This window comes from Agelaius phoeniceus, chromosome 19 (assembly GCF_051311805.1).
Source record: "Agelaius phoeniceus isolate bAgePho1 chromosome 19, bAgePho1.hap1, whole genome shotgun sequence".
NCBI classification, from domain to species: Eukaryota; Metazoa; Chordata; class Aves; order Passeriformes; family Icteridae; genus Agelaius; species Agelaius phoeniceus.
Window position 1 is genome coordinate 4466294 of NC_135283.1, and position 26499 is coordinate 4492792.

The following is a 26499-nucleotide window of genomic DNA, read 5'->3' on the forward strand; positions in this document are numbered from 1 at the left end:
TTCTCTTCTCTTCTCTTCTCTTCTCTTCTCTTCTCTTCTCTTCTCTTCCCTTCTCTTCCCTTCCCTTCCCTTCTCCAGGTATGGATTCCACCTGCCAGCTGCTGTGTTGAAACAAAATTTGATCACCTTGGCTCTGCTCCAAATCAAACCAGGTTAATAAAACTGGTGACCAAGTGTCTGCAGGCATGAATGTGTCTCAGTTTGGCCTGCAGGCAGCCCTGGCAGTGTAGGTGCATGGATAAATGGATTCATGGATCCATTCATAATAAATGGATAAATGGAACTGCAGGCTTCTGGTTTACTTGAAGTTGTAAGGCCAGACCTAATCAAATTCTGGTATTAACAGAAGCACAAAGCTGGCTTGAATACAGTATTGTACAGGGAACAGTAAACAACTCAAGAAAGTGGCCTCCTAGGAAAACTGACCTTCAATTCAGCTGCAATCCCCAGACAAGGAATTGTTTCACAGGATAACACAAAACCCAAAGACTTACCACGTGACAGGACAGGAAGTTTTTATTCCTGGTTAGATGAGATAGCAACCCATGTGAAATTCCACAAAGATGCCACCTATTATCCTCAAAGAGGAAGAGGCAAATGGGCATTTTGTAGATGTCAAGTAAAGCTAATTCTCGAATCAAATTGTATATGAACTTCCATCCATCAAACAGTGCAGTTATTTTAATGTGTTTGTGGGGTACTTGACATATCAACATGTTTTTAATAGATTGGTCTCCTGAACAATGGTGAAATGTTTTGACTGTGGCAAAATAAATAACCAAACTTTGACTTGTGGGCTGCTTGTGGGCTGCTGCTGAGCCTGGTGCCTTCAGCTATCAGGGCTCCAAGGATGTTGTGGTGGAGCCATGAAAGATAAAAGTTGACAGATAAAGCTGAAAGCAAAAAGATACCCATGTAGTTTTGGGCAAAACAGAACTGTTGGCACCACCCTGGTTAAATTCTGATGTGATTAACTGCCTCTACTGCTCTGTCTCCTTTCTATTTGTTTCAGAGATCTTCTGTCTGGAGAAGTGTGGGGTGCTGTGGGATGGCTCCTCATCCTCCTGCTAGCCAGGAGTGCCTTTCAACATCAAGTGAAGCACCCACAGTAAGGTAATTTGCAAATGCTTTAGGGTAAATTACACAAAGTTTGTCAACCCAAGGACTTGTTATTTCTCAGTGATTCTCAGAGCACTTTACCATATGGTTTCACAGACAGCACACACAGTTAAACAACCAGCAAAATAACTTTTTATAGTTCTCATTTTAATACAGAACAATGTGTCTTCTTGATCTCGATTGTTTTATGCATTTAAGATGTTATTTTAGTTAACTGAGCTTGTTTTTACTGATGGTTACAATATCAGGGGGTGAATATGAACTTAGATATTGAGCAAGCTTCCATGTGGGCTCCAAAGGGGATCAGCAGAGTGTGATGCAGTGGTGGAGATTGCTCAGGGAGAGGGAGGGAAAGCTCAGGCACTGAAGGATAGACAGGACCCAGCTGACATCTGCTTGGAATCATGGGGTTGGTAATGGCAGGTGAACAGAGATTAACACCAGGGCTGGACAGCACCCACATTTGCCATGGTGTGTAAACAACAATATTTCTGTTGTAGGCCTGATCATTCTCAGTTGATAACTGCACATGGAGACCCAAGGCTTGAGGTGCCAGCTGCAGAGCTGGGAAAAACCTCACTCAGTGTGTCCTGCCTGAGTTCTCTGTGGCAGGTTTTGGAAGTACATCTCCTGGAGGAGATGATGAATGTCACTGCACATCATCAGTAAAACAGGCTGGCTCATCCTCTTGGCTCTGGCTGAGACTGCCACAGAAGTGTCTTTCCTGGAATCTCTGAGACAAACCTGGACTGAACAGATACTAAAGAGCTCCCAGGGAGTCAGGAGAGAATGTGTGGCCCTTCTTGAGCACCAGGATCTGACATTTGCACTACGACAGCATAGTGCTGCTCTCCTGCCAGCAATTCCTTTGCCTGGGCATTTCCAAGTAGGAGGTTGGTAGGTGCTGTGTATCTGCTATGGCAAAGGTTTCCCTTTTCTCCATGGCTAACAAAAGGCTCTGTCAAGTTAACAGAAGGATGGAGAGAAGTAGCACCAGGTATGTGCCTAAATAAAGCAGGAGAAGAACTGTTACAGAGGAGAAAATACACAAAAGGGAGAGAAGGGAAGAGAAGCATCTGATTTTCAGCAGCTCCTCTCAGGACCCTGTGGTTGTCCCACTCCTGCAGCTAAAAATGGGACTGCACTTCTCTGATCTTCTCTGACTTCACTCTCCAGTCAGTCAGGAGCAGAGAGGAAAGCCCTGTGAGGCCACATTTTCCCAAGTGTAAGACAGGAACAGGATGATTTATACCAATCAAGAAGCAGGTTTATGTCTTGCATTCCCTGCAGCACTTTTCACCCCAAAGGATGCCAAATGGCACATTTGTCCTGCCAGAGATGTCAAGAGCAATGGTTTCTGATGTTAAGGCAGTGGGAAGAGTATGGGAAAGACCTTTACCAAGAAATATTTCATTTCTGGCCCTAAAATTAGTGGATCCCCATGGAGATGTGATTCTGTAATTCATTACTCTGCAGGGCCTGAGTTTTGCTGCCAGATGTGACGTGCTGAGATAATATGCCTGCAAATTTTTTTTTGCCAGGGTATGGAGAGGAATTTGGGCTTTGTGATTCTTGTGTTTCTTTCTCTGGAGCAGTGGAGAGTCCTTGAATGCTCCTATTCCTGGCAGCTGTCAGGGACAGGAGCTGGAGGAGCTGCTTTTCTGATGGGAGGCCAACTAGCCACGAGTTTAATAAATTACCTCTTCACCTGTCTGCAGTGCTGTCCTGCTCCTTGGAGGACCAGCTCTCTGAGAGATTCCTAGTCAAGGAACAGAATTTTTTCTTCCTTTCCATCGAACAGACTTTAAAAGGGGGGAAAAAATTCCACAACCCATCTTAGCCCAGAAGCGGTGTCAGTTTGTCTCTCTGTCTGTCAGCTCTGGGGTGATGTGCTGGGCTTCCTGCTGGGATGGCACAGACAAAAGGCTGCTGAGGGAGGCATTTGGATAAAGGATCCCTGGTTCTTTCCAGCCTGTGTAACTCCAGATGATGTTTCCAGCCATTGTTGCTGGGAGTGTATTTTTCTGTGGTTTTTTAAATTCTCACAAATGAAGAGGCTCATCAGTCTTCTCAGCATTGTGTGTCTGAGGAAGGAGTGCTGGGAGCAGAGCATTTCAGTGGGATGGGGTGAATGTGAGGAGCTCAAAGAGCAGAAAAGGCTGTGTGATGGCAGACTTGGTCTGCTCCTCTCTGTTCAGGGAGGTTAATTATCACCCAGAGCTGTGGCCATAGGGAACAGCTCAAAAGCCAAGTCCTCACTATGCTTACAGAAAGAACTAAAACAGGTTCCAGCATCCAGAGCCTGTAACAGGGCCAGATTCAGAGCACTTTCCCCCCACCTCCCAGTGATTGCTCCAGGCAAGGACATTCCATGGGGTGTGGGCACTGCTGGGGGAACCTGCCCCTGGTCCCATTACCAAGTGGGAGAGGGGAAAATAATCTAGGCTGGACCCATGTCATCTGCTGGCCCTACACACATCCAAGGCAGTTTCTTTATAGGGGCCTGAACTGCTGGGCTGGACACCAAGCACACAAATCAGCACTAATGAAAAGCTGATGGGGTTTGCAATCCATGTGGGCACTGAGCAGCCACTTGCTCATTCCACCATCAAAACCACTGTGTTTTTCCCTCCTGGAGCATTTCACCCCATGGAGAGAACAGACCAGTTGGCTCACAAAGCTGTTCCCTCACTCCTGGCACACCTTACTGGGGCTTTGCTCTGTGACAGAACTCTGGGCACTCACTTCTTGAAAGTGCCACTGTATGAGATGTGGGGGCTTTGCTTCAACAAATGCTGTTGTCTCTGGCTGCTTGTTTAGTTTTTGAGAGAAGGTTTGGTGCAGAAGGGAAGAAACTGGCTGGAAAATGGCCAGTGAGTGTGGAATTATGGCAAGCTTGGGAGTTTCTGGGCTATCAGTTTCATTTGGTAAAAGCAAGACAAACAGCTGTGCAGAGTTTGCTCTTGTAATTTCTTCCCCTCCAGATTCCCAGCCTGAAAGCATTTGCTTCTGAAGATGACTGCTGAACAGGGGAGGAAAAACAAGAACCTAAGGTTGCCAAGCCTTTGCTAGCCCCAAGGCCTGACCACTGAGCAGCTGCATGCTGCAGACAATGTCATTCTTTTTCTCCCCCTATTATAACTCAGTTCTTACATCATCAAATAATATGTGAACATATCCAAACACCCCCAGCTTCTTTAGCAGCTTTATTCCACTGGCTTCCAATCAAACATTGGTTTTGGAAGGTTGTAGACATCACTGAAAGACAAGTTTATCCTGCAGCTAAGATTCATTGATCTGTAGAGCAGTTCTGTTCTTGAGCACATCTTGTGATGTTCTGTTCTGTGGACCAGAGACATGGGAGAGTGGAAAGCACACAAGGCACAGGCAAGTAAATAAGATTTGGTGCACAGCCCAGTGAATAACGTGCACACAGAAAAGTTTATGGCACAGTTCAAATGCCAGCTTGCCAGCTGACACCCTCAACACACACAGTGTAGGATTTAATGACAATCAAGTTTGTTTATGAATTAAAAAAAAACCCCCAATAAAAACCAAAAAAAAAAAAAAAAAAAAAAAAACCCAAACAACACTCCAGACAAATCTGCCTTTTATATGTCCAGGATGTAATTAAGGATTAGTGAAGTGCATGTGGAATTGAATGTATATTGGAGATCAAAAGGGCTGACAGAAAACCATCTTCACTCAATGATCCCAGGTGCAGTTTGTTTAAATAAAAAAAGTCATCTTGTTTTTACAGTACTGAAGAATGGAAGAACTTCTGCTGGGGGCATTGATGCTGAGACTGGACATCCCAGCAATGCTGGGCTTGGAGTCTCCACACCATAAATGAAGCAGCATCTCCTGAGATTGCAGGTGGGATTGCAGGTAGGACTGCAGAGAAACACACATTTGGAAAAGGATGCTGTGGCCCTTGAGAGGCCAGGCCCTGTGCATTGTGCAGTCTTTGCTTTGTACCTTCCTTCCCCTGGGCTGGGAGCCCTGTGTGTCCCAAGAATCTCACTTCTTACAGAGCTGTTTAAGAGACCAGCTCTGCTCTTGACCTCAGTTTTCACCAGGTCATCCCTGGAGAGTTCCATCACATCCCCATTTCCCAATCTGACCTCATGTTTGAGCAAACCAGCCTGGTGCCTCAGTTCTGACAGGCTGATGTCAGCAGTGGGGGTGGATGGTGAGGAAATGATGCTCCAAGGAAGTGAAAGTCTGTACTCTGACAAGGGGGGGGTTAGGTTTTCTTTTCTTACACCAAGAAGCTGAAAAGCCCTCTTTTGCATCTACCAAGGCTGCTTTTGGCTAATGTGCTTGCCAGAGATTTGGATATTCCCTCAAGCACAAGCACAATCCCTCCTGAACAGACAGTGCTACAGACAAGTTCTGCACAATCACCAGCACAGATCCTTAAAAGCAAAGAAATCTGTATTTTTCTGCTTGTAGGAATTTTTCTATCCCTTGTGGCTCTTGCTTTTGCAGTAATGTTACATGGAGGAGATTGAAGGAAAATGTATCCTGCCTCCAGAATTTCCCTTTGGGACCCCTGTTAACAAAAAAAGTCTTGTAGTTGTGAAACCTGTTGACTGGCTTTGCTGTGATATAAAACAGGCACCTTCAGTTCTCTGGGTATTCAGTAACAGTGTGAGTGCTTCTGAGATTTGAGATACTGTCAGCAAAAGCTACTTTTATATCTGAGCTTCATTTTTTTATAAGAGCTGTGCAAAAGCAGCCTATGCATAAGAAGCAATATGGCTATCTCCCCTTGAAATTTCAGGGTTAATGTTTACAACTTAAAAAGTTAAAATAGCCCTTTGCTGTAAAACTACATCCCTGGTAGAAGTAAACATTTCTCTGGTCTTGGTGTCCATCTTTGCAAATCTTTTCCTCTGCTGGTGGGGTGATGTACCCTGGACTGCCAAAGATTGATTTCACACTGACTGGCGATTTTCATAGCACAAACTCCTCTTTTTCTGTGGTGGATTTGCACCAAGTCTTACTTTGATTTGCTGGGTTGCTTCCCAGCCACAAGGTAAAATGGATGTGTATCTAGCCATCAGCATTTGTGGGGGAGGGATTGCTTCTGGATTGGGGCTGCAAGCAATTACTGCATGAAGAATATTCGTTTATGGCCATGTCTAAACCTTGGGCAGGTGGTGCTCTGAAAGCTTCCTGGATTGTAACTATGGTCACTTCCACACTTTGCATGCATTCCCAGTGATGCCTTTTCCAGGTTAGAGATAAAAGGTTTCCCTTTTAGGGCAGAACAATGTCATTAAGAAAAACACAGGAAACTTCCACTGTTTGCAGTAAAACGCTTTCCGTTCACTGCTCTTTGTCAATAAGCTTCTGGTGATAAACAGGAACAGTACAAAACTGATGCCTTCCTGAGAAACTGGAACTGTGTGCAGTGTCTGAGAATGCTGGGAGACAGGGTGTGCACATTATGTGAGGAAATCTAGAGAGAAAACCAGCCCAGTCCTTCCACACCCTTGGTGAGGCAGTGCCTGGCGAGCACTCTGCCACTCGCGGGTTCCTCACCATGCGCTGCTCCAGGATAAGGCTCCCCAAAATTGCCAAAGCCCTGGTTTGCCTCATTGTTGTAATACAGTTCTGCCTGTTCCTTGGAAATTCCAGCTCCTTGTTTGACTTGGCAAAGACAAAGATTTTCAGGTAAGGGACCTGTTCCTTCGTGGCGTGCACTGCCTGGTGTGGGTGCTTGTGCTCACTTTCAGTCTCTGTCTCTCTGTCTTTTTTACCCTGAAACTTGCACTTCTGATCTGAGTTAGGTGACCACATTACTTTAGCAGAGCATGATGTTGGAAGATCCACAGTCAAAACCCTGCCTCTCTTGGCTCACTATTTTCCGGGGCTTCCTTTTGTAGCTGTCTAAAGCAGCTTTTGCTTCACTAATGCCATGTTTTTTCATACTTTGGCACTACATAGTATTTGCCTTTCCTGTTGGCTTCCCGAAGGACTTTATTCAGCCCTAATCTAGATTGCATTGGTGGACAGTGAATTTGGTGGCATGGCTTTGAATTTATGGCAAATTCAGCAGCTGATTCCTAACATAAAATACTCTCCATACTGGCACACCAACGTTATGTAGACATGATATCTTGATATCTATTTTATATAAATGGTCAAGTAAATCCTACAGGGATGAATGTGGAGGGAACTGCAGTGAAATGTCTCCAGCATCACTGGCAAGGAGCACTGCTCCTTGCATGAGCCCTTGCAGACACCTGAGCCTTTCCCAGTACAGGTATGGCTCGTGTATGTGTTGGTGCTGTGTACAGCAAGCACCACTCCCCAATCTCCCCACCACCCCCAGCTGGTCCCAGCTCTCCCAGTAAGCTCAAATGGCTTGGCTGGTTTGGGCTGGTTCTCAGCTGAATGTCTGGGCTGGCGCTATGGGGGCAGGCAGGAGGAGTGAGGCTGGGAACATCTGCAGCTCTTCTGGAGGTGACTTGAGTTCAGCTCAGCTCTAGCAGCTTGACACCATGCTTTGAGGACAGCTGTCACATTTGGAGAGGTTGGAACCTGCACAAAGGAGGTGGGAGGGAAAGGAGGGAAGGAGGAGGCGTAGAGAAGTGAGTTCTCCTTGATCCCAGAGCCCATCAGTGGCAGAGCTGGAACAAGAAGTGGCTCTCCATATTTAGCTGCTTGAAGCCATTTCCTTCTCCTGTAGTTTCAGAGAATGGAAATGCCTGTATTTATACAACTTAAGTAAAACACAACAAGATATGAGCTGTGTGTGGTTGTCTGTGTAGCAGTTCTATTTCTGTACCTTGCATGTCACGCAGAATACACAAAGCAGCATTTTCATGGCTTTATCCTCTATTTGTCCTTGGGCTTTGTAAAAGGGGAGGAAAATGACAGTAAATGTCATTGAGCTTCTGCAGTTGTTTGCCAGCTGGACTCTAGAGCCTGAAATTCACCGTGCTGCTTTGACAATTTGTCTGGATTTAAAATGCTGGTCAGGAGAGCAGGGTCCTGTGTAAGCACCAGTGCCTGGCCATGTGGGCCTGACTGCAGGGAGCAAGTTGGGGATGTGAAGAGCCCTTGCTTTTACATTTTGGTCTCTGGCACAGGATTTGAAGTGTAACAGACTGAGGTGGAATCTGCCCTGCAAGACAGCACATAGGGAAAACCTGGAGTGGGGGATGGTTTCTCATATTGAAACTCCTTTTCATTTGTTCTCTGCACTTAATTTCAAAGTTTTAAACATCATCTTAAAAATACAACAGAAATTCACCAAGGGATTTAAAATCTGCCTGAGCTATCTTACCAAATTTCTCTTTATTTAGAGTGTCCATATAAAATCTTTCCTCCTATTGGGCAGTAAACAGTGACAGTAAGTTTATACATGACAGCCTGTGACAGAAAGCACATGCTGCACACTGGGTTGAAACTGGCTAATGATTGTGGGAGAGGCAGAGCTGACAGGCCATTTGCTACAAGCTCTCTTTTATAGCCTTGTAAAGGTTCACCCATTTATCTGATACAAAATGATTTTTAAAAGCCTCCTTAGTTGATAATTTCCTGAGCACTTTCAGAGTGGTATAACACCCATCAAATTTCAGCAGCAACTGAGCTGCTATCTGCAGCCTGTTATCTACACAAGTGCTTTCTCTCCCATTTTTCACTTCGGAAGCAATCCACAGCCTTCCCAAACAAGGGTGTCATGCAAAGGCTGAACATGAGGGTGGGATCAGACTGCCACAGCCATGGCTTATCCTGAACAGCTTTGCTGCACACAAAAGCTCAGCTGTGGAAATTGTTCACCCTCCCTTTTCCTGTTCTGCCCTCCAGACGTGCACAGAGAAGGGGGAATGTTTAGGACAAAACTTCACCACTTCTGCCTTGATTTTTTTTTCTGGGTTTCAGCACAGTCTTGTTGCAGGTGGCTCTTCTGCTGTCAGCAGATATGTCCTCCTGTGACAACCTTGTACCTGCCTGTGCCTCTGAATCAGGCAACAGGGCAGCTGCAATATTAGAGGCAAGTGCTAAAAATGTAGAGATTTTGCATTTTAATAGCTTCACAGTGTCTGCCTTCAGATACATGTGCCTGGTGAGTGCTGTGTGATGCCCTTGCACTACCTGACCAAGGCAGAGGAGGAGAGAAAGAAGTGCCCTGTGGCCCCAAAAGCTCAAGAGGTGATGTAGGGTAAAGAAGGGAGTTTCACTGTGGCATTCACATTCTGTGAACATGATTCCTTCGCCTGGGGTTTTTCTCCTGGGAAGCTGAAAGGCAGCAAGAGAGGCCTCAGAGAAAAGGAAAACAATTCTGATTTCATTTGCTTCTCCTGTGTTGTGCTCATGTGGAATGTGTTTGGAGATTGTTTACCCACAGGTGATTGTTTCATTGGATTCTGCTGTGAGTTGTTTTCACTCTTTGGCCAATCAGGGCCAAGCTGTGTCAGGACTCTGGAAAGAGTCAAGAGTTTTCATTATTATCTTTTTAGCGTTCAGTAAGTATCCTTTCTGTATTCTTTAGTATAGTTTAGTATTCTTTAATATAATATAATAAAGTAATAAATTATCCTTCTGATATCAATGGAGTCAGATGCATCATCTCTCCCCTCATCGGGGTTGCCTGAATTTACAATATTTCACTTCTTCTCAGACTTTCCTTCCTGAATTCTGGAAGATCTTCATGCTCTGCTGCTGAGGCACAGGGCTCTGCTGGCAGAGGGGACAGGCAGATGGCTGCCTCCATGGTGGGGCCATGTCCTGAGCCCAGGATCTCCAAACCAACCCCGCAGTGCCACGGGGACAGTGCCAGGGGACCTGCCCAGTGCCCGGTGCGTGGCAGAGCTGGGCTGTACTGGTTGGCTGCTACTGCCAGAGTGAATGTTTCATGTGCCAAGAGCTGAGGAGAGAATGTGTGCCTCTGGGATTTGCCTAGTGGGGAGATAAGCAATATTCAGGCTAGAATGGTGCAGGAAGTTGAATAACATTTTGGCAAAGCTTAAAATGAAATTGCTCTAAAGCACAGAGAGAGGCTCAGAGTCAAGAGCACTAGAAATGAGCTGAAGGGTGTTCAGTGTTAAGTGTGTATGATGTATCTGCTTTTCCTTTGATTGCATTCAGGAAATTGAACATTTTCCAGCATGCCCCAGAGACACAACAAGTGGACCCCCAAGAGCAACAGGGTTTAAACTGTTCTGATAATGGGAACTCCAGGAGCATTTTAAAGGTGACTTTGGGAGGACACATCACAAGACACAATGATGTGGTGGAGAAGACACCAAGATGGAAAGGAAAGGAGGAGCAGAAGGAAACAATGAAACCAGTTATGAGTGTTAAGGAAGAAAAGGGGAACATGGCTGTGAAACCACCACACCAGTTGGAGGGAATCAAGGAGACAACAGTGAAAACAACCCCTGTGGTGCAGGAAAACAAGGGGAAAACAACAGCGAGGCCAACTCCATGGGTGGAAGAAGCCAAGGAAAAGACAACAGTGAAACCACTTCCCTGGGAGAAGGGAGGCAGGGAGAAAGCAACAGTGAAACCATCCCCTGGGGTGAAGGGAGCACATGAGAACAACATATCCCCAGAGCAAGCAAACCCCAAAGCTCCTCCTGCATCAATGAAAACTGCCAGACCTACTCCTCAGGCTGCTGCTGTGACACAGAAGAGGAAACTGAGCTCTGCTAACTTCACATCTGAGCCACAGTGGGATTTTGAGGACGAGTACCTGCTGGATAGCTCATCCCCAGCCTCGGTAGGTGGGATGGTGCAGATGGGCACCAAGAATGGTGCCTCCCCACTGACCTCCTTGTCTCCTGGCCCCTGGGGGGGTGAGCCCTTTGCAGCTGGGGGTGATGGTGTTCACAGGGGTCTGAGGATGAGGGAAGAGATGAGGATCTGACTCCATGTTTCAGAAGGCTTGATTTATTATTATATATATTATATTAAAACCACACTAAAAGAATAGAAGAAAGGATTTCCTCAGAAGGCTGGCTAAGAATAGAAAAAGAAGGAATGATAACAAAGGCTTGTGGCTTGGACTCTCTGTCCAAGGCAGCTGACTGTGATTGGCCATTAATTAGAAACAACCACATGGGCCAATCCCAGATGCACCTGTTGCATTCCACAGCAGCAGATAACCAATGTTCACAATTTGTTCCTGAGGCCTCTCAGCTTCTCAGGAGAAAAATCCAAAGGAAAGGATTTTTCATAAAAGATGTCTGTGACAGCTGGGGATGATTTCAGAGCTGGTAGGTCACTCACTGGTATATGCAGATGCTGGTGGGACAGGAAGACCTCTATATACAACATCTGCATTCACATGAAGACTCAGGTTAACTAAATTTGAGCATCTCTTAATTACTAATGTCCAGGAACAGGACCTTTAGGAAAGTAGTAAACTCCAGCAAAGTTCTCAGCAAGCAGCTGGGACGGGTTGTGGTGTCTCAAGCTGTCTCTGTCCCCCATCCTATGCTGCTAAGTCTTTGTAAAGCTTACCCAGAGCAGTTTTCCCTGGCACCCCTGTTTCTGGAAGGCTTGGAACAGGTGGGTCACCTTCTCACATGTTGTGTCTCACTCCTTGATCCCTGATCACCTCACATCTGATCTGTAATTCTGCAGAGAAAGGGAGTCATTAGGAACACTCTCCCCTCCTTAATTTCCTGCATGATCAGAGTTTTCCCTTGTTCCTCTGGTACTGATCCAGTCTGGCTCTGGAGGAACAAGAAGTACTAAGCCTTGGACAGTACCTGCTTGAGCAGGATGGGAATGTTCCTGTTTCTGGACGTGAAATATGCTGTGACTGAAATGATGCCACCATGAAACCCCTGACAACATTGTCCTCAGAGTGTTCCTGTGGTGACAGGCAGGATGAGGGCTGTCTCCTCAGGCTGTGACAGGGCTGTCATCCTCATCCTCTGCAGAGAGCCCAGCCCAGCCATGGAGCACTCAGCAAGGCTTTGGCAATGCAGGGGATCTGAGCTGCCCATGAGGGTCCATTTGGTCTCTTGTCTTTCAGTAGGTGTTTGGGGAAGGTGTCTAAGAAAGTAGAGCCCAAATTGACTCAGCAGAAAATTCAGTGTAGTGGAGCTGCTTGCTTTCCATCTGCACACACAGCCTCACTCCTGCCAGCTGCAGTGAGACCTCCCTTGTAGGATAAGCTGGCTTGGATTCCCTTCTCAGCTGCACATTTCACTGATTCATTTATGACATTGAACAAGTTGTTGTCCATTTTTTCTTACCCTTAAAGGGAGTGGAAATGCTGATCTGATTTCATTCATTCATCAGTGTTTCCTTGGGTGGATTCTGAGGACCTTGTGGGGTGCATTGCCAACAGGGACTGCTCATTTTAGCATGCATCTATTATTGCAGCATATTCCTAGTGCTTACAGCCTTATTTGATGCATTTAGGTTAGACCTATTACAAACGTTAATTTGCATCAGCTAATGAGGCCCAAAGCCAGTAAAACATTTTAAACAGTAAAACATTTAAAACAGTGAAACATTTAAAATATTTAAAACAGTAAGAGACTTACCCTCAGAGACTTGGAGTCATCCTGGCTCCCTTGTAGGTGACTTTTCACCAGCTGGTTATGGATGTAGTGCTAAAATTGTGTTTCATGTTCCTGCTGATGGGGATCATGAGGGAAATGGTGCCACTGGAGTTTCTGTGTTTCCCTTTGGTCCTGCCACAGACAGGCACACAAGCACTGGCACTCAGTCAGGTTTGTCACCTCTGCTCATCATCGGTCATTACTGTTTCCTTTTTTATTTTTCAAGACCTGCTCTGAATCAGTGAGGGCCAGAGCTGCCAAGTCTGCCTGGCTGAGGGATCTTTTCCTGCCCAACATCACACTCTTCATGGACAGGAGATACTTCAGTGACAGTGAATGGAACCGCCTGGAGCATTTTATACCCCCCTTTGGCTTCATGGACCTGAATTATTCACGTGAGTCCCTCAGGGCTTGTCAGGATGGGACTTTCAGACTCCCAACAGAAACCTTATGCTGAGTAGCTGGAGGTTTGCAGCATCTCCCCATCAAAGGCATCAGTCTAGGAGGATCTCATGGTGGAAACTCTGGTGGTTTCACTGTGTCCATCCCAAAGGCTCTCCATAACTCACCACTGTGTTTGCTTCACAGTGGTAAAGGAGGTCATATCCCTGCTGCCCCCAAAGCCCCACCAGCAGCTGCTCCTGGCCAACCATGACAGCAGCATGCCCACGTGCATCAGCTGTGCTGTCGTGGGGAATGGAGGAATTCTGAATAACTCTGGGATGGGCCAGGAGATTGACTCCCATGACTATGTCTTCAGGTAAGGCTGCCTTCCTTCTCAGAAGATGCACAGCTAGCTCACTGTGGCTAGCCCCTGACTGTGGCTGGATCACTTCATCTCTTCCAGTATTCCACTCATTCCCAAGTGCCAAAATAATGGATGGCAGGAGATAAAAAGTCCAAAAATAATTGGAAAGTTACTCAACACTCCAAAGCCTGTGGTCACAAATGAGCCATAAAGAGCCATGTCCACAGCTGGGGCTCTCCTGCAGATCAGGGTACCAATCAGAATGGGTCTAGTCCACCCTTCCTCCAGGCTAACACTGTCTTTTCCTGTCAGGAATGTGCATGGGAGGGGTTTCAGTGGTCACCTAACTCTGCTCCTCTCTTTGATTTCCTTTGCCAGGCTCAGCGGAGCTTTAATCAAGGGTTATGAAAAAGATGTGGGAACAAAAACTTCCTTTTATGGATTCACAGCCTTCTCCCTGGTTTCCTCTCTTCAGATCTTGGGACACAGAGGGTTCAGCAACATCCCACGGGATAAAGTGAGTGAGGTCCCTGCTGTGTGCATGCACAGCTTTCACAGGATGCTGTTTGTCTGTGTGCTTCAGTTCTGCTCCTGCCACGAGGAGCAGAGGGGCTGAGGCAGCCCTTCGGCATTACCCTCAGGGAGGGAACCTGCTCTGCCTTTGCTCAGAGTGAGTGTTTGCAGGGCCAAGTTGTGTCAGTGCCACCCCAGCCTTGTGTCAGCTTTGAGTCAGGAACGGGAGTGAAGGCAACACATGAATTCTCTTTAGCAGGCTAATTTGAGTTTATTAGAAACCCATTCCTTTGTGTACAACGTTCTGATACAGGTGGACTTGATTGGTCACTTAATTAACACCCCTTGACACCATTGGCTAATTAAGCAGACACCCTTTGGTAAACATCTTATGAGAAAACAACTGTTCAAAACACCAGCTGCAAGATTGAGAAGGCTGAGAGAAAAAATTAAAACAAAACTCCCCAGAACAATTCCTGGGAAAGTTTATCTGGCTGTCTCTGTCACATCCACAGCCTTGTGGCATGTAGAAGGAACTGCACATCAGATGTTTTCTCCATTCTGCTACTGCTGGTTGAGAGCTACAGACTGAAGATGTGTGCCCAAGAAACTCAGTGAGCCAAGATGTTTGCTTGCATTGTTTTGGAAGTGCTGCTCACTAATGTTCATTTATTTTCTTAGCATATCAGATACATTCACTTCATGGAGGGAGCAAGGGACTATGAGTGGCTGGAGGCTCTGCTGTTCAACAAGGACATCAGGAAAGGATTCCTGAACCTCAACGGGTAAAGCCAACTCCAGCCCCCTCTGCCCTGCAGTGATGAGCTCTCTGTTGGGCTCTTTTCCTCTTCCAGTGCTCAGCCCTGTGGAGGCCCAGGCCAGGGTAAAGCCTCCCTCCCCTGGCAGACTTGCAGGCAGGAATCTCCCATTTCCTGCACAGCTCTGAGCCCTGCTGCAGTCAATACACCTCCTTTGCAGAGGTAGCTTGCAGGAGCATCGGGGGGTAGTTCTGATGGAGACGAGAGATCTCTGAAGCCAGGACTGGAACTTGGGGTTCATTGCAAAGGGCCTGGGTGCAGGGCCCTGCTGGGAGCTGCCAGCCACAGCTCAGAGCAGGACTGAGAGAAGAGAGGGGGAGAGAGGATGAGAGGGTGAGAGAGTAACAGGGTAGGAGCGTAAAAGGGTAAGAGAGTAAAAGGGGAAGAGAGCGAAGTTCCCATTACAATACCATAAATCTTCTTCTGTGCTGAATATTCTAATTCTCACTAACCAATCTAGTACAAGATACAAATCCTATAGCATTTCCATACAGCCTGTAAGAATCACTACATTACCATACTGTGTTACATTTTAAACCCTCAAAACTCCTCTTTGGGCCCCTTCTGCCAAGCTGGCAGGGTCTGCTCTGACCCTTGGACCTGTCTGCAAGCAGAGGGTGTTGTTCCATCAAAAGGGGATCACCTTCAGCTGGCCACACCATTGTTTTCCAGTTGTTCAGTAACTGAGGGATCTCAAAGCTTGCTTTCATTTCAATCTCGCTTATAGTTTCTATATTCTCAAAATCTTTTGCCAGGCAATCATATTTATAAGGCTTTCCTGTTTCATCTTCCCCAACATCAGCTGATTTCAATGATGTGTGGCCAGAGCTTAGAGAAAGTTTTGTGACTTTTGGGGATGAACACTTGCTTCTGGCTGGTCTGGTGTGGCCTGCTCATGGATGAAGGCCTGGTTTCACTAATTTTTGCCTATACAAACACTTACTTTTGATATTCTTGTCTCCTTTTGTTGCCTTTCCTCCCTGATCTCTTTCTCTGCAATGCACACAGGTATGGAGGCTTTGTCATAATGTGGGAAATGCTACAGAATATCTTCACAGTGCTTGTGGTTCTTCTCTTACCACCAAGTGCATCAGGGCTGATCCTTTCCAGCTGTGATGAGGTCTAGGAGCTTGTTTTGAGTCTCCCCATTCCTGTCCTTAGGCAGAAGCCCCGGCAGAAATTCGATGAAGATTTCACAATGGACAAATACCTTGTGACTCACCCTGATTTCCTCAGATACATGAAAAACAGGTGAGCTGCAGGTTGTGTGCTCTAACAGGCTCATTTTTCCTGGTCAGCACCATCTCTCTCTGTCTCTGGCCTCTCCTCCCAGCTCCCTCCCTGTAACCTCAGCTCAGCCACACCAGCAGCCTGAGCTCTGCTGATGTTGTAGTGTGCTTTTTAGTTTTGTTAATATGCTTGCTATTTAATTTGTAATTTTGTAATTTCCTTATGCTGTCCTTTTCCCTGCCTTTAGAGTAGCCCAGGTTGCCCATTTTGTATTTTATGTTTTTAAAACTAGACTTGTTCCTTTATCATTATTTAGTTTAGTTAAGTGTTGGGTTTTTGTTTGTTACCTAGCTGTTCCCTGCCAAGTTCTACACCCCTCCTATCCATACCCCTTCCCCAGAACTTTCTTTACTCCTCCTTTCATGAAATGCCAGTCCCTCAAGCTGAAACCCTCTGTGGTGCTGCAGTGGGATGCTTGTGGTGGGTGAACATCCAGAACCTGTGAGCTGGAGAAGCAACAGCCATGAAACTGTTTGGTTTTCTGCATCCAAAAGAGACCCAGGGCCAATTGCAGCTTTAGGTAGGAAGAATGTTGCTGAAGTGCCAGAAGAGTTGATCTCTAGTTCAGGACCAGCCTTTCATGTTCCCCATTGCTTGGCACCTTGGAGGAAGGCTCTGTGACAGATTTTCTCTCCAGAGATTCCTTCTAGACTCAGGGGGTTGGTTGTGCCCTCAAGCATGACAGGCTCTTCTTCAGCATCCCCTTTGCCTGGCCTGGCTGCTGCTCTTTGTGCCTCTCCACCCCTTTCCACAGCCTGCTGGTCACTGTCACCATGAGATCTGCCCATCCTGGGCCACACATGGCTGAGATGGAGGCACAGGAGCTCCTGTAGGCCCTGCCATGGCTGCCTGTACCCTTCAGTGTCCTTGGGACCTGCTGCCTTCCCTGGAGCACAGGGGCTCCTGTAGGCCCTGCCATGGCTGCCTGTACCCTTCAGTGTCCTTGGGACCTGCTGCCTTCCCTGGAGCACAGGGGCCCCTGTAGGGCCCTGCCATGGCTGCCTTTGCCCTTCAGTGTCCTTGGGACCTGCTGCCTTCCCTGGAGCACAGGGGCCCCTGTAGGGCCCTGCCATGGCTGCCCCACACCCTTCAGTGTCCTTGGGACCTGCTGCCTTCCCTGGAGCACAGGGGCTCCTGTAGGCCCTGCCATGGCTGCCTGTACCCTTCAGTGTCCTTGGGACCTGCTGCCTTCCCTGGAGCACAGGGGCTCCTGTAGGCCCTGCCATGGCTGCCCCACACCCTTCAGTGTCCTTGGGACCTGCTGCCTTCCCTGGAGCACAGGGGCTCCTGTAGGCCCTGCCATGGCTGCCTTTGCCCTTCAGTGTCCTTAGGACCTGCTGCCTTCCCTGGAGCACAGGGGCTCCTGTAGGCCCTGCCATGGCTGCCCCACACCCTTCAGTGTCCTTGGGACCTGCTGCCTTCCCTGGAGCCAGAGGGCCAGCACTCCCTGCCTGCTCTGCCTTGGGGCCCCCTCTAACTTGGGGCCTTTCCAACACCAAGAGGACTCCATGCTATTTTTTCCCAGTGTTTACTCCTGCTTTCCTAACAACTCCTGGCATGACACAGTGCAGCTCCTGGCAGGTTTTGTGACTCCTCTGCATCTTCCCTATGGCTCCTTTCACTCCTAGATGTGGGTGGGGAGCAGGATATACCAGGGAGCCCCAAAGCCACCTCTGCACTGCAAAGCAAGGGGCAGATTTAAGAGTAGTGGGCTTTAACCTCTGAGATCCTTTAATCCATCCCCTCTTGACCCCCACTGCCTCAAGACCTTCCACTTCCACAAAGCTGGGGCAGAGCTGGGCTTAGGTTGCAGTGCAGGTGGTGGAGAGGTCTGGGCACATTTGTGGCTTCTCTGAAATGCCTCATGTGGCCCCAGGCTGCTGCAAGGAGGGGAGATGCCACATGAGCCACAAGATGTGCCCTGCTTGAAACACCACAGCCAGCAACTCCTCAGTGCTTTCCTCTCTCCTGCTGCAGGTTTTTAAAGTCTAAAAATTTGGAAAAGCCCTACTGGAGGCTGTACAGACCCACAACAGGGGCCTTTGTGCTGCTGACTGCTCTCCATCTCTGTGACCAGGTAAGGGCACAGTGATTCTTGCACCCAGAACTGTCTGGAAGTGGGAACAGGGGACACAGGAGAGCAGGGGTGGCTGCTGTGTGCCTGGAGTGTATATGGGCTCATGTCAGCTGTGGAGGAGCAGACTGAAGATGAGAAACAGCCCCAAAATAGCCCCCACAGAGGTGGTGAAGCCTGCTGTGACCTGGGGCACATCATCTCCTAGGGAGGCAGTGAGGGCACAGCAGATCTCTGGAGCCAGTGCTCACAGCCTGGTCCCTCTGGACCCCACACAGGGTCACCAGAGAAGCCCCAGCTGGCATCTCTGTCCTGTATTTCCCCTGCTCCCTCCATCCCTGGTAGCCCTCCCCAGTGAGCCCTGCATCTTTCCCAGGTCAGTGCCTATGGCTACATCACAGAGGGGCATGAGAAGTACTCAGATCACTACTATGACAAGGACTGGAAAAAGCTGATTTTCTACATTAACCATGACTTCAACCTGGAGAAGCAGCTGTGGAAAAGGCTTCACGATGAGAATATAATTAAACTTTACCTGAGAAGCTGACTGCAGCAAGGGCCATTGCCTGGGAAATCTCAACAACACCTCAGTGGGAACAGAAGAGGATCACCAGAGCCAAGGTCATCTCTGCACTGCCAGGCACATTTCATCCCCTCAAAGACATTTCCCTCCTTCAGCACCTCTGTTATTTCACAACACTTCAACAAATGTGTGAATGCTGCAGGCCCAAAGACCAACAGGAAAATGCAGCCTGCAAACCAAGTCCCACCTGGCTGTGCTGCAGGGCTCTTGCTGGTTGTTGTAGGCATGGGTGTTATCAGAGCAGAACCCAGGATGGATATGGTCCTGTGTGTAATTTCTCTCTTTGCAAGGAGATATTCCTCAGGTTGGGGCCACTTCTCTTCTGGGTGGATCCTCTCCATTAGCCATGCTCATTTAGGAGCTGGGTATTGTCTAAACAAACTCCCTGAGGAGCTGGAATGGATGGAGGTGGAAACACAGATTCTGCTCCAGGCTGACTTAATTTCTTGGCAGGAGGGGGCTGCACTCACTCTGCTCCCTGGAGATAAAAAGGATGGACTGGACACGTCCAGGTGACCAATTTGAGAGAGAATGAGTTTCACTTTTGCTACCCCATGTGGCCTTGCTCTGACACTTCCAGAGGAGCACTGCCATCAACTCCAAGGCTGCTCTCCATGGTGCAGCAGACCTCCTGTACCTGCTGCCTCTTGCCCCAGGGCTCCCCTGGCTGCACAAAATGTGAATTTTTTGGCATGGACCGGATGTGCCAAGGCCTTGCACAGCTGGACTTGGTCATGCTTGGCTCCCAGCTGTGTTTGTCCTGTTGGAGGAGAGGTGGAAGCTCTCCAAGTCCAGGGATGGATGCCATGTGTCCTTGCTGCTGGCTGAAGTGCCTGTCCCCATGGTGCTGAGAGGGGCCCAGCTGCTGCCAGCACACCTGGGGTGTGTTGGCCTCCTGGAAGGGGTTTTGTAAGCAAAATAAATGGCATTGCTTTGACCAAGCTGATCTTTCAGCAGCCCTGTGGCTTGTGGTTATTTAGTGCACCCAGAATTTATGCTTTAAGGGCTGAAATACAGCAGATGGCAAAGCCAGGCAAGTACAGGACTGAGGGATAATGAGATTACCTCCACCTGGAGAAGCTCTGCAGCTTCTGTGGACACACCTGAGCATCCCTGTGAAAAACACCAATCACTTGTTTTTAAATTTTTAAAAGTTTAATAGTAATAAAATGGTTATAAAAACAGTGATACAATTAGAGTAATAATAATTTGGACAAATTGAATTAGGATGATATGAGACAATAAATACAAAGAGTTATGGACGTCTGGGTACCTTTTTCTGGGCATCACGAGCCCGAAAAAGCAAAGGATTAACCCTTAAAAGCAACAGCCTGCTGCATATTCATACACCTAATACATGATGCATAAATTCCATTCAAATACAGGATTCTGTCTGGTCATCGTCAACTTCTTCCTCTGAATCCTAACAGCGCCTTTGAGGCAGGAAGAAGTTCGTTTCTGCTGATAAGAGGGCCATAAATTCTCTTTCTCTGAAAGATTCAGGTGTCCTGTGGCTGCTATCTCAGTGTGAGTCCTTTCTTTAAAAAAAGTATCCTACATAGCATCGTTTCTATTTTAACATTTTTTATAACCTAAAACTATATTCAACACAGTACTTAAGAGAATTAATACAGCATTACTTTCTAACACAACACATATAAATTTCATTTTAATATTTGTGAAAAGCCAATCATAAAATATGCATTTTTCACAATCCCCCACCTGTTCACCTTCCAGGGCAGGGATCAGCACCAGCCCAACACCTCCCTGAGGAAGTGGGTGAACACCTGGCAAATGTGCCCTTGTCCAAGCAGCTGCTCTCCAAGAGTATCAGATATTCAAGAAAAATGTATGAAGGGCTGGGTGTTTCCCCCATGGCACTGTGCAGGCAAAAAGCCACCTCCAGTGTCCCACAGGTCCAGGGCATGTCCCTGTGCTAACCAGCTGCACACTCACCAGACCTGCTGTGGTTGGGAGTGTTCTTCCATTTCTGCAGCACTTTTGTTGGGGGCAGCAGTGTCTCCAGGGGCTCTCTGGGCTCCAAGGAAGGAATTTCAGCCGGGATTGTCAGCAGGGTTGGTCAGGCTTGATTTCCTTTCCCCCTTTTTCCTTGTGCTGCAGAGAGGCTGGGCAGTTCCTCATGTCTCACTGAGCTTGTTTGTGAAGGACAACCACCCACACTGAGGATCTAAATGCAGAATTCAGCCTCTCTGGAGAGGGTGTATCATGTGCCTGGCTGCTGTGGCCATAGGAGCCCACGGTGTCCGTGGGAGCAGGAGCTGTCCCCAAATGCCTGTGGGAGCAGGAGCTGTCCCCAATGTCTGTGGGAGCAGGGAGCTGTCCCAAATGTCTGTGGGAGCAGGGAGCTGTCCCAAATGTCTGTGGGAGCAGGAGCTGTCCCCAAATGTCTGTGGGACCAGGGAGCTGTCCCCAATGCCTGTAGGAGCAGGGAGCTGTCCCCAATGTCTGTGGGAGCAGCAGCTGTCCCCAAATGCCTGTGGGACCAGGGAGCTGTCCCCAATGTCTGTGGGAGCAGGGAGCTGTCCCCAATGTCTGTGGGAGCAGGGAGCTGTCCCCAAATGTCTGTGGGAGCAGGGAGCTGTCCCCAATGTCTGTGGGACCAGGGAGCTGTCCCCAATGTCTGTGGGAGCAGGGAGCTGTCCCCAAATGCCTGTGGGAGCAGGGAGCTGTCCCCAATGCCTGTGGAGCAGGAGCTGTCCCCAAATGCCTATGGGAGCAGGGAGCTGTCCCCAATGCCTATGGGAGCAGGAGCTGTCCCCAATGTCTGTGGGAGCAGGAGCTGTCCCCAATGCCTGTGGAGCAGGAGCTGTCCCCAAATGTCTGTGGGACCAGGGAGCTGTCCCCAATGTCTGTGGGACCAGGGAGCTGTCCCCAATGCCTGTGGGAGCAGGGAGCTGTCCCCAATGCCTGTGGGAGCAGGAGCTGTCCCCAATGCCTGTGGGAACAGGGAGTTGTCCCCAATGTCTGTGGGAGCAGCAGCTGTCCCCAAATGCCTATGGGAGCAGGGAGCTGTCCCCAAATGTCTGTGGGAGCAGGAGCTGTCCCCAATGCCTGTGGGACCAGGGAGCTGTCCCCAATGCCTGTGGGAGCAGGGAGCTGTCCCCAAATGCCTCTCTTGGGAATGATGCAGCCCTGTGGGAATGTCAGACCCAGAGGAAGCCATGGGTTTTGCTGCAGGCCAGGAATCCTTCCTGAGCAGCAAACAGGGAAGCCTGAGTGAGGCTGGGCACCATCCAGAGCTGCCTGAGGGGGACACTCCTGCACCAGGAGCTCTGGACCTGCTGGGTGCCTCAGCCCCTCGCGGTGGCTGTGCGCTCTGTCCCCAGGTGGCCCTGGTGGTGTCCCCTGTCCCCAGGCCCCGCAGGCTCTCCCTGATGGGCTGTGGGTGGGCAGTGAGGCAGTTCTGTCCCTTGCCTGTCCCTCAGGCCACACCACATTGCTGTGGGTTGCTTAGTGACCAGCTCCACCGGGCATTCTTCCTGCCTGAATAGGGCTTTTCTCTTCCCGACAAGTTGGAAGAAGTTTCTCTTAGACCTTTCCCTCCCCCCTCCTCCTCTTTTGTTCCTCTGTCCTTTGGGAAGCAGGAAGGGGCTGAGTCCCACTGAGCAAGGGTTCCCCAGTAGCTGAGGGGGCTTTGGGATGGGCTGGCAGCCCCAGCCCAGCTTCTCCCTGGTGTTGAGGCTTCCCAGAGGCAAGGGAAGGAAACTTCCCAGGAGGCTTTCCCCAGAGCCTGTTCCCTCCAGGCTTTTCCCTCAGCACAGCTGAGTTTGATGTTATCAGGTATAACCTTGGCTGGAGAAGAGGCTTTGCTGTGGCCTGAAGTTTTCCAAAGAGCTCAAAGCCACATCCTTCCTGATCTCAGGAAAGTGACTCTGAGCTGATGGTCCCCCCTCAGCTCCTCACTCTGCTCCTGTCCCCCTGCACCAAGGCATCCTGTCCTGTTGCAGACATCTTTTATGGAAAATCCTTTCCTTAGGATTTTTCCTCCTGAGAGGCTGAGAGGCCTCAGGAACAAATTGATTATCTGCTGCTGTGGAATGCAACAGGTGCATCTGGGATTGGCCCATGTTGGATGTTTCTAATTAATGGCCAATCACAGTCAGCTGGCTCAGACTCTCTGTCCGAGCCACAAGCCTTTGTTATCATTCCTTCTTATTCTATTCTTAGCCAGCCTTCTGATGAAATCCTTTCTTCTATTCTTTTAGTATAGTTTTAATGTAATATATATCATAAAATAATAAATCAAGCCTTCTGAAACATGGAGTCAGATCCTCATCTCTTCCCTCAACCTGAGACCCCTGTGAACATGATCCCACCAGCGACCAGTGGATTCCCCACTGCCAGCCAGGAGCTCTGCAGGATTTAAATAGAGCTATTTGATTTTGGGGATAAATAAACCATGTGCCTCAGCATGTCCAGAAGTTGCTGTTTTGTCAGCTCTGCTTTTTCCAAAAGCTCCCGGTGAGTACCATGAACATTATTACAGCTGTGCCAGACTCCTCCTGGGGTTCCTCAAGAGTTAACAGCATTTAAATATTCCCCACCAGACTGTAGAAACCAAAACCAGTTGTCACCCAGAAGCTCTCATGGTGTCACCTTCCTGGCAGGGCTTCAAATTTATTGCTTCATTTCCACCTCTTCCCTCTTTCAGTGTGACTGCTCACCTGCAGGGCAGGAGCAGAGACCACCCTGTCCTGCTGAGTGTTCACAGCTCCTTGACTGTGGATGAAGCAGGAGGAAGCAGACATGGGCTTGCTGAGGGGACAGAGATGCATTTTGGGGACAAGTGAGTGGTGCAGAGCCCATCAGGTCCCTGCCCCTGTCAGTGCAGCCCTGCTCTCTGGGTTCTCTCTGGGTTTGGCCTTGCCAGGAGCAGGGATAGGGTGGGCACCATGTCCTGGGGTTTGAGGTACCCTCTGAAGGTGGCAGCCAACCCCAAACCCAAGCAGGTGCTGGAGGGAGCCCCTGTGTGAGCCACACACAGCTCCAAGGCAGGCTCGTGCCATGGTGGCACATCCACATTGTCACTCCTGTCTCAGGGAGGGAGCAGAGCAGCCAGAGCTGGATACCAGCAGCCAGCGTTCCAGCATGGACTTGCTCCCTCTGGATGTGTTACTCTCCAGCCTCTGTGGCTGCTGGGATGCTGTGGGAGTGTGGCAGAGCTGTGTGCCTGCTCCAGGTCAGCACAAAAAGCTCTGTGCAGGTGCTGTTAATGCTCCTGGTTGCTCAGAGTTTTGGGGCAGGCCTGGGGGCAGAGGGTGGGAGGTTTCCCCTCCTCTCCTCTGTGTGGACCTTCTCCCTTTCCTGGGGATGTGGTAGCAGGTAAATCCAGTTGGACCAGAAAAACTATTGATAATAGGGGAGGGAGAACAAGATAAAGGAGCAGCCCATGGCTTTGTTGTGCAAAAGCACCGGCTGACCTGCCAGGAGCCCTCACCCCCAGGTGCTGGAGCAGGGCCCTGCAGGTAAACAGCTCCAGGGGTGCAGCAGGGCTCCTCTGCCAGGCTGAGCAGCAGCACCTTGGGTGCTGCAGGGCTTTCCCAGCTTGGCCTGGCCAGCCCTTGGGGTTGCAAAGACACTTCCTGATCCTGGGGACATCCCAAGTCTCCCTGCATCCCTGCAGTGTCAGATGGGACCACACAGGTGGCTGGACAAGGGGCTGGCTCACCCACCCACACTCACACATGGTGTCCCCTCTCCCCAGCTTTGGGGACAGAGCCTGGCCTGACCCCAGGGATGTGTGGCTTTGAGCAGACCCCAGGGACTGCTTGCTCTGCTAAGAGCAGGGCAGGATCAGCTGCTATCTGCTCTGCTTGGTCCAGAGATGACATCTTGGTCCAAGATATCTTCTTGGTCTCCCAGGAAGGGAGAAGGCAATGGTTTGCATCATCACCCTAATTTCTCAGAGGTGTTTCCCAGCTCTGCACCCCTCCTGGCACAGCTCAGAGCCTCCCAGGTTGCCCCATGCCACTGGAGAGGTGTCACAGACATCTTTTATAAAAATCCTTTCCTTTGGATTTTTCCTCCTGAGAAGCTGAGAGGCCTCAGGAACAAAATGGAAACAATGGTTATCTGCTGCTGTGGAATGCAACAGGTGCATCTGGGATTGGTCTCATGTGGTTGTTTCTAATTAATGGCCAATCACAGTCCAGCTGTCTGGACTGTCTTGGTCAGTCACAAGCCTTTGTTATCATTCCTTCTTTTTCTATTCTTAGCCAGCCTTCTGATTAAATCCTTTCTTCTATTCTTTTAGTATAGTTTTAATATAATATATATAATAAAATAATAAATCAAGCCTTCTGAAACATGGAGTCAAATCCTCATCTCTTCCCTCATCCTCAGACCCCTGTGAACACGGTCACAGACCTACACCCCCCTGTCAGGGCCTTGTAGAGACTGATAGAGCCTCCTCTTCCCAGGCTCAACAACTCCGGCTCCCTCAGCTTCTCCTCACAGCATTTGTGTTCCTTTACCAGCTTTGTTGCCTTTCTCTGAGCAGTTTTGCTGCACCCCTGAGCCCCTTTCACCCCCCTGCAGCCTGGGGGTGTGGGCAGGAGGGCAGAGCTCAGCCCTGAGCATCTCTGGTCCTGCAGCCAGTGCCCTGCTGCCACCCTGCTGCCACCCTGCTGTCACCCTGCTGCCACCCTGCTGCCACCCCCATCTCCAGGCACCCTCCGTGTGGTCACTTCTCCTGCCTTTGGTTGCAGTAACACCTACAAATCCACCCCAAAGCCGAGCCGGGAGTGCCAGGGAGCTGTGCCTGACCCATTTCCCCCCGGGCAGGGGGAGCTGTGGCCGAGCCGCTCCCGTGCCCTCCCTGCCCCGCAGGCAGGGGCCGGGTGTCACCTCCAGGGACATCTGTTGGTCACCTCCAGGGACATCTGCTGATGAATTTTTCATGCTGCCACTCCACAGCAGCCATATGGCCCCCGTTCTCGTTCTCGGGGGGAGACACAGCTCTGCCTTTCAGGGACCTGCTCTGTGAGCAGGTTTTTGGCACTTTCTTAAATGTGCCTCTGACCCGTGCTGAATGAATTTGGATGTATAAATCCTCCAGGAGATTTTTGGAGATCTCATTCTCCCACCTGCACAGTTCATCATGGCAAAGACCACGAGATTTTCCTCCACCAACCTGTGGCTGGCAGCCAGCTGGTGCAAAATATGTTTATTCTCCTCTTGTGCTCTCTAGCCACGGGGAGGGATTGGGTTCTGTTTCCAAGAAGTAATCACTGGAATAAAAAGCCCAGGCTAAAAATGATACTTGCTGGTTTCCATTGTAATTTCTTTTATGTTCTTTTCCTAATCTTTATTTGGCAACTACCATCCTAAAAGGTTTTTCACACTTATTTAACTTCTAAATTAAGCACCACTTAATTTTGGGGCATAGTCCAAAATGCATTGTAGCGCAAAACAAGTAGAGCAGATGAAGAACTGTGCATCTCATTTTCACCCCGCTGAAAATAAAACCAACAGTAGAAAACCATCTATCATGGAAACAGTGAGATGTGAAGAAACCAGCTCCTCCAGCCCTTGAAGCTGCCACTCCACCAGCATTTGCACGATTGGGCCATAAATGTTTCCAAATGGCAAATTCCTGACTTTCCCCAGGTCATTTCCCCTGGACCATTGGTCATCCATCTGGAGCCAAGCCTTGCTGTGTCCCTTGTGACTGACTCGAGCAGTTGGTAATAATTAGCTGTGGTTAACGAAGGGCCAGAGTCAGGAGCACGTGAGCCAAGCACCGGATTGCAGGGAGCACATCCAGCACCGTGCAAGGCAGAGCAAGGCAGACCCTG

The 26499-nt window shown here is 49.0% G+C and overlaps 2 protein-coding genes across 3 annotated transcripts in view; both read left to right on the forward strand.

Annotated features, from left to right (window-relative positions):
• MXRA7 (matrix remodeling associated 7) overlaps positions 1-1113 on the forward strand; it is a 43737-nt gene extending 42624 nt beyond the window's left edge. The window contains exon 5 of the mRNA XM_077188119.1: positions 1013-1113. Within this exon, the coding sequence (XP_077044234.1) occupies positions 1013-1112 (100 nt within the window). The 3' untranslated portion in view covers position 1113. The remainder of the gene's footprint in view (positions 1-1012) is intronic.
• Positions 1114-4813: 3700 nt separating this feature from the next.
• On the forward strand, positions 4814-19628 carry ST6GALNAC1 (ST6 N-acetylgalactosaminide alpha-2,6-sialyltransferase 1). 2 transcript variants are annotated; one of them, XM_077188118.1, is made up of 9 exons: positions 4814-5007; positions 10225-10858; positions 12883-13051; positions 13245-13416; positions 13783-13921; positions 14599-14702; positions 15897-15986; positions 18003-18102; positions 18476-19628. In XM_077188118.1, the coding sequence occupies exons 2-9, from the start codon at positions 10418-10420 to the stop codon at positions 18644-18646; spliced, it is 1386 nt and encodes a 461-aa protein (XP_077044233.1). In that variant the 5' UTR covers positions 4814-5007; positions 10225-10417; the 3' UTR covers positions 18647-19628. The 2 variants fall into 2 exon arrangements, with proteins under 2 accessions (XP_077044233.1, XP_054501020.2); XM_054645045.2 differs by lacking the exon at positions 4814-5007 and adding an exon at positions 6546-6801.
• Positions 19629-26499: the final 6871 nt, after the last annotated feature.